Source organism: Chaetodon auriga, chromosome 17, assembly GCF_051107435.1.
Source record: "Chaetodon auriga isolate fChaAug3 chromosome 17, fChaAug3.hap1, whole genome shotgun sequence".
NCBI lineage: Eukaryota > Metazoa > Chordata > Actinopteri > Chaetodontiformes > Chaetodontidae > Chaetodon > Chaetodon auriga.
The window spans coordinates 2628269-2641159 of record NC_135090.1 but is presented as its reverse complement, the minus strand read 5'-3'; the positions used below and the strand labels follow the sequence as shown (position 1 = coordinate 2641159).

The 12891-nt window shown below is 40.8% G+C and overlaps 1 protein-coding gene across 1 annotated transcript in view; it reads right to left on the bottom strand.

Moving 5' to 3' along the window:
- Positions 1-12891, bottom strand: part of thsd7aa (thrombospondin, type I, domain containing 7Aa) — a 154341-nt gene that overhangs the window by 58040 nt on the left and 83410 nt on the right. The window contains exon 6 of the mRNA XM_076754016.1: positions 12664-12867. Within this exon, the coding sequence (XP_076610131.1) occupies positions 12664-12867 (204 nt within the window). The remainder of the gene's footprint in view (positions 1-12663; positions 12868-12891) is intronic.

The following is a 12891-nucleotide window of genomic DNA, read 5'->3' as shown; positions in this document are numbered from 1 at the left end:
TGTAGTATTAAAGATTTGTGAGTAGACAAAGTAAATAATAAAAAAAGTTGATGTTTAATATGCTGAGGTACCCAACCAAGAGAGAAGGATCAAGAAAAACGACCATTTTATCTAGGGTGTAATTTTTTGGGGAAAACAGAGCTGGATGCATTTTTTCAATACAGCACTACAACTGAGCATTTTGCATTGGTCTCTTCTAGGTGGACAGCCAAAATGACCATCTGCAGAGTCCTGAAAGACACATGGACAGGTAATGGCCAGGGTTTATTGGAGCTGTAACATACTACATATTTTAGTAAAAGTTAACAAAACTGCATAAAATAATCACACTCATTTAATGTGAGTGTATGCAACACTTATTATAAGAAAAAAACATTGTTATTATTATCATCATAAGAATCATCATTTCCTCAATAAAAATCTGCCATAAATTGTTGAACTCATAATGTTATTGGTAAAACCATCTGCCAACCATCTCTACCGAAGACTGTGACTGGTGGGCAATGCACAGGGGAGGTCTTTTGCTCTTCATATCAAGCTCAAACTGGAGGAACTGCAAAACTTTTGGTTTTGGAAAGCTCTTGTAGTTATTAGTTATTGGAGTTATTGGTTTGCCTTGTATTGCACTCCTGTTCCAAATTAAGTAATAACTCCTGCTTTGATATTGTGATTTTCAAATGGTTTACACTGAGATTCCACCAGATGTGTCTCTGTGACATCATGTGAGCAACGCATTTTTGTTCCGTCCTCCACTGGGCACGTTTCAGAAGTGAAGCATTTTGCCTGATTTTGTTGATTACACAGATTTTGCTAATTTGGTCATTTTCATTGTCTCATAGCTCCATCTTGGTGAGCACTTGACAAACACCTGTATTGCAGATGCCAAGTTGCCAGCTGTCTGGAAGACAAATATAATTCTAGGCCACACTTTATATACCAAAATTTCAAAAGGACAATGGTTACATGATGAAGTGTTGTGCTGTGCCTCCTGAAAAACAGTGAGATCGCCCTCTAAACTCCATAAGCACATTGAAGTTGTAATGGAAAATGTAGTTGACTAACTAACGTTTTGTTAAGTTTTTCATGTGTAACATTGATCTTTGATGTTAAAGCTGCAGTAGGTAAGATGGAGAAGAGAGCGGACTTAGCCTGAAAATTTGAACCAACACAGGTTCCACGTCACTCCCCCTCCCTCTCTGCTGCACTCATGCACTGCCTCCAAGTCCCTCCTCCCTGCGGTATCTGCATGGCTGCCATGACAACCAGTAATGTTAGCATTAGCATCGGAAACAAGCTAACTCTGCCCAGCCGCTACATCACAGTCGCTAACATACCATACGCGCTGCAGAGTGTTACTGTAACAATCACCATATTAGCTTTATGGTTATTTGTTGTCTTAGCCGTATATGCTGTTGTTATCAGTGGTGGTATGGGCAGTTTCTCCTTTGTGGATGACTGTTGCTCCGCCATAGCTTTCACTAGCCTCCTGATGCCGCTCACAGAACTGTTTGATTGAGCAGCAGCCAGCAGCATGAGCGGAGGGAGCAGTTCGCAGCGTGCGTGAGTAGTGATTGACAGATGTCAGACACTCCCTCAGACGCTTCTCTGGCTCTGATTGGTTGTTTTGTGTCGGGTGTGGTGGATTCTTGCAGTGGGTGGGACCAATGGAGCCGTTTTTTTTCACAGATTACATGTTTCATGTACTGCTGTCAGGGTATAGGGACACTTTTAGCAAATATGACAAAAAAAATACTTTTATACAAGTTACCTACTGCAGCTTTAAGATAATGACATTAACTTATCTTGTGTCTTCTATGTACTTCTGTCCAACTGTCTGTTGGGCTTTTAAATTGGTGTGCTTTAGAATGTAGATGTCCTAAAGTAATGCCAACTTGCCAGTTTCATAAGTTTTATCCATAAGTTTGCTGTTTTTTCATTATTTTGCACTGGCCACCACATCCTAAAGACATTCACGTGGAAAGTAGCTTGTACGTTCAGTAATTTATTAACCAGGTTAACCAGGTTAATTAGGTTTTTATGTCCACTTGAGAATGTTTCTTGAATGAAAACTTTCACTTTTACTCATTTCTATGGCACTACTAACTTACCATACCACTTATGTACTTGTACTATTTTTAGCACTCCATTGCTGCTGTTTATTGTTTATTGTATCAATCTATAGCCTTGATTCCTCTGTAATACGTAAATAATGTGCAATCATTTCCAAATGAACTGTGTTTGCTGATGGTTTTACAAAATATTCCTGAGCCCATGTAGTAATATCCTTTATACAATCATGTGTTTCAAAAAGTGGTGAACCTAGCCCCGTTATTACTTGTGAATGACAAGCTGTGGCGGTCTCACTGCCCAGCGCCCTCTCCAGACTTTGTAGCCTGCTCCTAAGTCAGCTGACGTCCCTTTAGCCCCTGGGCTGGCTGGCACAACATAGTTTCATTCTCTCAGCCAACATATTCTCCTGGTTATAGCTAGCTCCTGGTTCCCAGTCAGCAGTCAGGCCGACACTTGCTCCTGCCCACCAGTGGACTGTCTCCGTCAACCCAAAGCCAGCCGTCCAGTCGGCAGCCCCCGATGACTCACTGACAGATTTCCCAGATCATCAATCAACTGTTTTTCTTGAGGCCCAACTAGACCTCCACTTGACTGCCTTCTGCTCTGAAGTACAGCAATTTTCTGTTCCTTTTTTGAGCTCCAGCCTTATCACCAGCATCCAGAGCAGTCCCACCTAAACCGCCAGCAGTCCAAAATGACTTAAGGGTAACAGATATCTGAGAATGCTTACTGGTTTATCAATGAGGTACAAGGACTTGTTTTTGGAGAGGTGGGGGTGCTGACATGACCTATATCGATGTAGATCTGCAAGCTGTCCTCACTCTCCTAACTCCCGTCATCCCATTCCATCCCAGCCCATGCTGTCACTGAAGGACCATATCTGTGAAAATCTCATTATGAAGGACTGGGAGAATGGCAACCATTCAGTTGAGTGATACGTCTGGGACCCCGGAAAAGAAAAACGATCCATTTTCATCAGAGGGAGACAGCATGAGATCAATAAGAGGCCAGTCAAGAAAAACTCTGAGGGATGCCACATGACTGTGGGGGTGGGATTGGGGTGGTGATGGGGGATGTATGGAGCCTTGACAGAGGTAATTGAAGACTTCCATGTGATAGATGTGGTAGGGAATCATTAAAGGGCCTGTTTGACACTGATGGCTTTCATGATGTCTTTTGTTATTGGATCACTGCACAGTTGGTTTTAGTTTTGATAATTAAACATACCCTACAGTCTATACTGACTAACACAAACCAACAGTAAGGACAGTTTTAGTTCAGAGTATATTTTATCAAGGACAGTCTGTCACGAAATATGGTGGATATTCATGGTTCCCAGATGATGATTCCTGGTGTTACTAGAGACCTTCTGACCTTTCCTCAAACATCACCATCAGGCAAAATGTTCCAGCTGTACATAAGATACATCACAACTGAATAGGATAAGTGCCATGGAATTTGCTGAGTACATTCTTGCTCCTGAGAGCATAAACCCATCCCATTTCTGCCCTTTTTTGTCATGTTAAACCCTTTTTAGTCAAAACAGCATTGACTAAAAACAGTTACACCTGCACACCAGCACAAAACCACAATTTTTAAAAGATGAAAATATTTTGATCCTACTCAACTTTTTGTTTGGTCTAAAATGGTCATTTTTGTGAATTCTGACCTGAAAAAAGGGCCTGTAGTTAAAATGTTGTCTTGACAACAGACTGTACGTAGACCTCCATCAGAACTTTTAACCTGACTGATCTACATCTCTAACTTGAAGGACCATGATGCTTAGCTATTATAGTTTTAGTTACCTGATCATAAAACATTAATGATAGTGGTGGCAGCTCAAAAAAAAACCCTCAAATGAATTATTTTTGTAAGGGTTATATGCTTTGTTTTGGAAAGCATTTACAAAAGCTGTTTCACTGATGATGGGGGTGCCAAATCAGAAAAAGCTACAAATGACAAATTATTTATTTTGTCAGTTAGGTTGGACGGTAGGTTTCCAATGAGCTACCACATCAGCAGCTATAGTATGACCATGAGCAGGTAAGATACATTCCAGGAACAAGCTGAATTGCTAGCACAGACAGAGTAACATAAAGTGTATCACTTTTCAGGAAATGAATTACTTTCAGTGTAAATTAAAGTCATATCAAAAGAGACCTTGTAGCATAGCAGGAAGGAAGAGTTTTAGAGAAAGCACTGTCCTTCTCTAACGTTCTGCTTGGTGTTCAAAATCTTTCTGCTAAACTCACAGATCTGAGAAGCTGAAGTGGTATCAGTTCGCCCTGAGCTGAGCAAGCAATTGAAACCATCAAAGGGAAATTTTTCATTTGCAACATTACACACATCAAACAAGTTAAACTTCTGTCTGAACCTCCGTTGATGGAAATGTACCAGACGGAAGCTGACATCTCCTCTATTCAATTCTGCCACATCTGGGGGAGATTGCCTCTCACGCAGTCAGAGGTAATGGGGAAGAAAGGCAGAGTAAATCCAAGCTGACTGTGTGGAGCAGACTGTGTTAATCTAATTTACCAATAAGTCTGATTCAACAGCGTGCCATAAAAGGAAGCCCACACCTCTTTAGCTGAGTGCCTTTCAGAAGATGGAAGGAGAGGAAGAAAGAAAGAAAGATGATGAGGTCACCGTGAGGATTTTTTCTTTTATGGCTCTGGCTGAAACTACTTACCTGGATGTATTCACCAGCCATTTAAATAGATTCAGACAAAAAAGAGTACCTCAAGGAATGGAGGGATAGAGGCAATGAGATAAAAAATGCAGTGATGAAAATATGAGGGTTGGTTGAAGGATAAGTGATGCTGTAGGATATTTCCTCTTGGTCTAATAATGTTCACCCCACAGTCTACTGATGCTAACTGAAAAACTTATGATAGCTTTTATGGTTTTTAGTTCTTCTTCTTCTTTTTAGTTTTTTTTTTTTCTTAAATACAAAAACCGTCCATAAGCAGCTCCAATCTCCTTACTGTGGTCAAATCCAAATCTGAAAGGTTACAGCCGGACTTGTATCTGAGGTGCTTTTACATTCATTCTTATTTATGCGTTGCATCCCCTCACAGTACCTTTACTCAATTTCTGGAGGAAACCCAAGAGACAAGAGAAGCTAAGATGATTGGCTGTGACCACATGAAGAGTAAGCACTCGCTATGCTGTAGCTGACTATTAATGTAAAGGTAACTGAGCCGCAAATCTGTGTCTGTTCAGCAAATCTCCTGTTCTGGAGCAATTGTGTGTAGTACTGTGTATTATGTTTCACCTGGCTTCTGGCTGCTGAGTTGGTAGAGGCTCTGGCTAATGTGCTGTAGCTCTGGCTGTAGCTGTAATAACAACTTGGGCATGGCTATAGTTTTTGTTGCTAAATTCAGACAAAACTGAAGTTATAATACTAGGCTCTAAACACCTTAGAAACTCACTATCTGATGATATAGCAATTATGGATGGCATTGCCCTGGCCTCCAGCACCACTGTAAAGAATCTGGGAGTTACTTTGATCAGGATATCTCCTTTAACTCCCATGTAAAACAAACTTCAAGGACTGCCTTATTTCACCTACGTGACAAACAGCCACATCCTGTCTCAAAACGAAGCAGAAAAACTAGTCCATCCATTTGTAACTTCCAGGTTGAATAACTGCAGTTCCTTACTATCAGGCTGCCCGATTTCATTGCTAAATACACTTCACTTATACTTGTAGTAGTTTAAAAAAAGTTCAGATTTTAATTTTAACAAATACATACAGCATCTTTCTTTCTTTCTTTCTTTCTTTCTTTCTTGATGTCTCACGATTGGGAACACCAGCAAACTTTCCATCATACTAAATTGTCAGTGTCAGGAGAATTCTTTATTCAAGAAGCATTGGGGAAAAAATGATTTCAGCATTTAGCTTTGTTGAGGGAACACGGTAAACACAGTAAAACTGCAGTATCTGTAAAACATCAAAAAAGTACATTTGTCATGAATATTTCACTTTAATCTTTTGAAATACGAGGGTCCAGCAAACAATATGTTCAACATGTCTGCCATGCTTTACTATAGACCTACTGAAAAATCTGAACATTAAAAATGTGAAAACTATAATGTGGTTCTCAGCAGTGCTGATATATCCCACTGCTTCATAATGAGTTGTCTTTCAAGGACAGTTTTCTTTAAATTTTTCAGGGCAGAAAGAATAAAGATAATTAGTTTTAGAGAACAAGTCAGTCTGGTACGAGGAAGATGGTAATTGCTGCCACTGCAACAACATGGAGCACTGTAGTCTGTGAATGGGGACCTTGATGATGAGTATAATATGGAAACTGATGAACACACCCCATCTCTCTCACTCTCTCTCTCGCTCTCTCTCATTCTCCCCTGAGCCCTCATTAGCAGCTACCGTGTTATGGTTTAGGAATCTACCATAACTGCCATATTCACACACACACACACACACACACACACACACACACACACACACACACACACACACACACACACACAATTTGGAGGGAAAAAGAAAACTAAAAAGATTGGATCAAATTATAATATTCAGTTCATAATTGTTCATTAATGAAAAGTGAGTTCTTACATATTTTGGTTCTCTGACTTATAAAAACAAAGCTGTACACGTCACTCACAGCTGCTGTGTATTGTATCAGCCGCTGACTTTTCAGGTCATTCTGTCCTCTTTTTTTGTGTGTGTGTGTGTGTGTGTGTGTGTGTGTGTGTGTGTGTCCCTTTACTACCTGTCAGTGTACATTTTCCCTGCAGGCTACATCATCGAAATCTTACATCATACCCCTGAATAAAATCAAATTAAAAATGTATCAGAACAATTCTCTCAAGGTGTTCTTTGTTTACCATAACAAAGGTTTGCTTTTCTTCAGACTGCCTCAGAGAATATGTGAGTGATGGAAGTTGGCATTTAGTGTCTCTTTGATTTACAACTGTACGCAAATTTGATTCTGATTTACAAAAACAAACAGAAACAGAAAATGTTTTGCACAGCCCTATTTTTTTCCTGTCCCCACCTTTTCCCTCAAGACAAGACGCATGTTTTATTTTTAATGACATTTTATTCCTTTCACAGCTGTAAGCCTAAACTCTGAAAGTTCGAGCTCCATTCATGCTCGAAGTCCAACACATTTAACTTTTAATTGGGCCCAGTGGCTCTTAACGTATAATACAGAGTAAAGGCTGTTCTCTGTATTTGCTTATTGTGAGCCATTGTCTCAAACTTGAGAATGATTTATTATCGTGTAAGTGACACACATGATCATTATAAACATTTTTCAGTAATACTAACAGCCTTTTAATGACGGTTGAACTTTTTATTAAGCCACTGGTTACACGGTGCAGAGCCTTCAGGTCCAATCTCATCCACAGCCGGCACCTTCCCCCAAGAAAAAGCTGAGCTGACGCTTTTGGCAAATTGGCACTATTAAAAGTATTGAAAGTATCAAATTAGCTGTTAGCAGTTCCTGTTTGAAGTGTATCCATGGATTGATAGACAACTGTCACTGAAACTGAGGGGAACCTAAAAACCTGATGATTCTCAGGCAAGATGTGATATTGATATTGATTACTGGGTTCAAATCCATTGACAGATGAAATGGACAGATGGAAATGAAACTGAATGGGTGCTAACTAGCCTCTGTGAACTGTGTAGCCAAATCAGTTGGGAGTCACTACTCTGAAAGCTGCCAGTGTGCATTTTTCTGTCTTTTTCTAACTTTCCCACTTGTGGATGTCAGTGTCTGATCAAACCCAGCTGGGTCACTGGGTGAGGGCGACTGATGTTGAGAGACCTGTAACATTTCTAATGATGTGTTCCAGCACATCCAGAACATATATCTTGCACACTTTTTAACGTACGGACCCACATACAGACTCAACCCATCCAGCTACATTTCGTCTCAGAACCAGTGAAACTCTGGATGTGACATCCCACAGAAACTTTAAAATGAAGAGATAAAGTTACTCTGCAGCAGTAGATACATGGTCTTTAGAAACACAACCAGTAACCCTGTACACTTTATCGCTAATGTTAGACATTTTTGTTATTACTGCTATTTTTGCTGACATGTGACATCTAAAGTCAGATGTAGTTCTTGAACTACTTTTTCTCAGTAACTTTAGTTTAAACAAACTGAATTTCTCTTGAGGGAAGCATTGCTGCTGTTTAACTTCTTCCCATGTCAAGAAGCTTTTGAGACTTTCAAAGTGGCTTCACAAACACTGTGAGTAGATGTGCATGGTTTGGAAAGACAAATGAAGAAATCTGCTTTTGTGCCTTGGATACAAAGATCAACATGTGCAAAGAACGCCACTCTTTAAAATGCCAAGCAGTGGTACGGGTGTTATTGTTTAAAAAGGAAATAATGGATTGGTCTGCCTGCTGTTTCTCTGGTATGGTGAAGTATGTACAAGCAAACAGGTGCTTAGTCCTTAGGTCGGAGGGTGTGTGAGTGTGTGTGTGAGAGAGCTCCCTCAGGCAAGCACTACTCTCCTCACATTTTCTTCCAGCCCAGTTTTGGCCATTCGCCTGTGCTGGAACCCAGGGGAAAGTAACTGTACACACACACACACACACACACACACACACACACACACAGGAACACAATGAAATTGCTTCGAATAGCAGAAACAATAGATTAATAGCTCCCTACAACAAATACAGCAATTACAATGTTGGGTAGTGAGCCAAGGCTACGGGGCACACAGTGTGGTGTGTTAGCCTAAGCAAAGTGGAGATATTTATGTTGCTCCTGGGCCAAAGCTGCTTCCTGCTTCGAGGATAACCCTTTGACTTTTCCAGCAGTTGGGACACAACACACGTAACTTTTCTCTGTCTTAAGAAGTTGCAGTATTTATTAATTGACACGCTGTAACCTATATTGTACATGTACAGCCTGAGTAATGGCTCACCGCACACATTCACTCACTCTATTTCACTCTCTCCTGATCAACCACTCACTCAGCATGCACACACATTGTTCACTGCCCGTTCCTTTCCAAGTAGTTGTTACTGTTATAACACCATCCCCCACTCTGGATGCCAATTATAACATAATTCCATTCCAGCACAGTAATCAACATGCATATATACACACAGTCCTATTTGTGCTAAGTCCATTTGAGAGGATTCAGTATAACCAGTAGCCTACATTTCAAGTCCACTGCAAGTGGGGAGCTAGCAAAAGTACTGCTTGTCAGTGCAAACAACATGAAGTGGTCCATTTGTTTAGTGTGCACATATTAAAGTGGAGAAAAAAAAACTGTAAAGGCAATGATAACACCTATTATACAGGCTAAGCCTTATTCTTATTATTCTATTATACTCTGTTCTATTCTAACTTTAAATTGGCTATCAATTTTAAACCACACCTCTACATTTAGAAATTTCAGAAAAATACCACAAATACTGTTCTCAATCACAGTGTATGTGGTAGTTAAATACACACACACAAACTCACCAAGAGCATTTCTGTTAATTTGGTGTACTAGCCCCAGTCACTCCTGAATGTGCTGGACATGCTCAGAAGCTGAAGGGCTTGTGTCAGGGTCCAAAGGCAGGCCGGCTGCCAGGTGTGTGGGCTCCCTCATTTCACATCAGGAAGTTGAGAGTGAAACCAACTGCACTGTTCTGTCTGGCTCTGTATGCCATGACAGCATCGGGCATAGCTTTTCAAAGTCCAGACCTTTCTCAAAGTTTGTTAACTAGTGGTCCACGGGCCACATCCATCCCGCAGAATATTAATGAATTCGGAACATGTGTGCATCTAACATTAGTCACTGCTGGAAGGGGTCCACTCTGGCCTCAGAGTGATCCTCCAATTAGCTGGCCAACCCCTGGCAACGTGCCAAAAAGTCCATAATTCATAGTTCAGTCATTCTACAGGATCAGATTACTCTCCAGCTCTATCCTCTCGACTCTGTGGATCCACTATCAAGCTGCTCAGCTCTCAGGTAGGTCATTCCCTGGCAGTAACAGCAGGCATTGGCCAGATTATGACATGTAACTCTGGAGCTGTTGGAGAATAACTGAGCTTGCCTTTTACACTCAAGACATCAATTTTTTTATTGTCATTGTCAACTGTTGTATTAAGTCTCAAACTAGAATCCTGAAGAGGAGTTTTTGTTGAGATAAGGCCTCATTCATTGGTAGTTGAACTGTGAGTTCTGTACTGAGCACAGACTGGTTCCATGGTGGTGGTCTGAGAACATTTTCAAGTTATCTACTTATCATTATGGCTTTTCCATGTTTTTTGGGAACCTGTACACAATGATATAAGCTCATAAAAATAACATTCATTTCGTAGGAAAGTGAAAATACTGTAGCAGTCTGAATACAAACAGGGGCCTCTGTCGTGAACTGTGAGCAATTTTTGTCCCTTCTTATAAACAAACCACATGAAAACAAACTCCAGATTGCTCATGTCACCATTCAGGTAACCATTCTCAACACAGTGACCTCTCTGCCTTCCTCATTGTTTTCAGAGCCCTTTCACTGTGCACATCAAGGACACAATTGCCAAATTAAAGCATTCATCTGTGTTGCCTGCCAAATTTCTGAAGGAGGTATTCAACATTGTTAATCCCACTCTTTTATCTATTGTGAATAGCTTTCTGTCCACTGGCTGTATTTCTTTCTGTCTAGTGTACCCATTTCTTAAAAAAACAAAAACCATACATAAACATATATAAATCCCAAAATATATTTGCAAATCCTTTGGTTTGCCTTCATTAATATTGAGATTGATTTGACTCCATTAGGTAGTTGGCCATTATTGTTGAATAGACCAAGAAAAGAGAGAAGCCAACAGAAAATAAGGCTAGTAAAGCAGAAGAGTTAATCACAGCTCTACCCACACTGTTAGGGGCAACACACAGCAGCAATGTATGATGTGCATCACACACCCACACCTACTGTTTTCATATATGAGTCTGCATGCCAGCTTTGACTCGTCTCATCACGACTTGATGCACGTCAGCACGTTAGGATATGCTACTGTCCAATTTCCCAGCATCGAGACGTGTCAGCTCTTCAGAAGATCAGCAATTTTATCACTTTTGTTCAGCACATCTCACCAACTTGCCTGACCATGTGTCTGTGTGTATGCCCAGTGTGTGATGCAGACATCAGCTGATGCATGTGAACTGACACAGCACTATGGGCAGTAGGTGATTTCAGGGGGAATGAGGGCAAATCCCTCTTGTTAGCAAAATGACCAAAATGCATCCCTCTTGTTAACCTGCCATCCTCCGTCTGCATCCTCTAGTAGCAGAGAGAGTGAAGGGGCAGAGGGGTTGTTTAGTTGAATTTTAGTCTGGTCTGCTTGACTTATTGATCTGACTGAGCTTTGTGCAGTGAGAATCTATGTCCTCCACCATGGCTGTGAAATATCAGTGGTCTAACTGTGCGGTGCAGCGATAGATCCATGGCACTGTCCGTGGTGCTGAAGTAACAGACTGCTTTGTAATTGCCCCTCTTTCTCTCAGTCCTGCCCCTGTGTCAGTTTTATCTTGGATAATATTGTCAGAACTATATATTATAGATATTTAATTCTATACTATATCGTAACCTATGGAGTGGAGTCACCTTCATGATCAAAGTGACAATCAGCAATGTGTAATCACAGAATATCCTGTAGTATTCCTGTAATATTTCTATGTTCATTGAGTAGCATCGGTGTTGTTAATAAACATCCCCAGACCAAGCAGCCTCTGTGGAAAAATATTTTAGGGAAGACATGACTACAGATAGATTAAGGGTCATGGGGTTAGTCTTAAATTGGGTTACTGTTTGGGACATCCTCCCTGTTAAAGATAAACAAACTCACTGCCTGACTATGGGCCAGCCTCACTAAGTAAATGGCATTTTGCAAATGTGTACTGCAGAGTTTGTAGCCAGATTTTGTGTATATTCAGCATCTAATTAGATGAGACAGCAGGTCATTATGCAGCCAGCTCCTGGACTGCTCTTGGTATTGAACCTCCAGATGCACTCGCGAGTTCAGAGGTGGGATTTCAGTGAGATCACTCAGCTGATTACAAAATACTCCACGTCAGAAAAACTATTACTATCACTCAAAATGTTACTCAAGCTAAAAATGATACTATAACTATTAGCACATTTCTAATTCTCAATATATTAAGGGGCAATAAACATGTTCATGGTAAACAAAAAGTAGATAAAGTATGACTCAAAGATGCACATAGTATACAGAGAACACAGCAGTGAAACTGGTGGAGGGAGAGAGAGAGAGACAGAGACAGAGAGGACAGAGATGGAGCAGGTGGAGGTGGTGTTGACATGGATGTAAATGTTGAGTTGAATTGACACAAAGGCACATTTTAATGTCTAAACAGAATAAGGAAAAGTTAAGTTACAGCCTGTAGTCATCTTATAGTTCATTAATGGTCAGGTTGTAAAGATTTTGTCTGAAAGGAGCCCAAAGGGTCACCCCTGTACAAAACTGACCAGTGACGTCTGCGACGTGGAGTGCCAAAACACCACAGTTATGACTGCTTATAACCAAAGGTGGTAATCAATTAAAAAGCGGTAATTATGGTAAATTGTCTTATGTGTCCACTCACCATCACTGTTGACACACTGCACTTGCGGGATCTGAGTTCCTGGGCCACACTCTTTCTCATTATCAGGGATACACTCCTCCAGTTTAACCACCAGCCAGTCGTAGCAGCTGGGCTCTTCACACGGTATTGCCTCCACCAGGTGGGGGCAGTTACCCGTCCCGCCTGTTGGCTCATTGACAATCTTCCTCTTCCTCAGTTTGAAGCCTGTCGGGGAACAACAGGAATCTA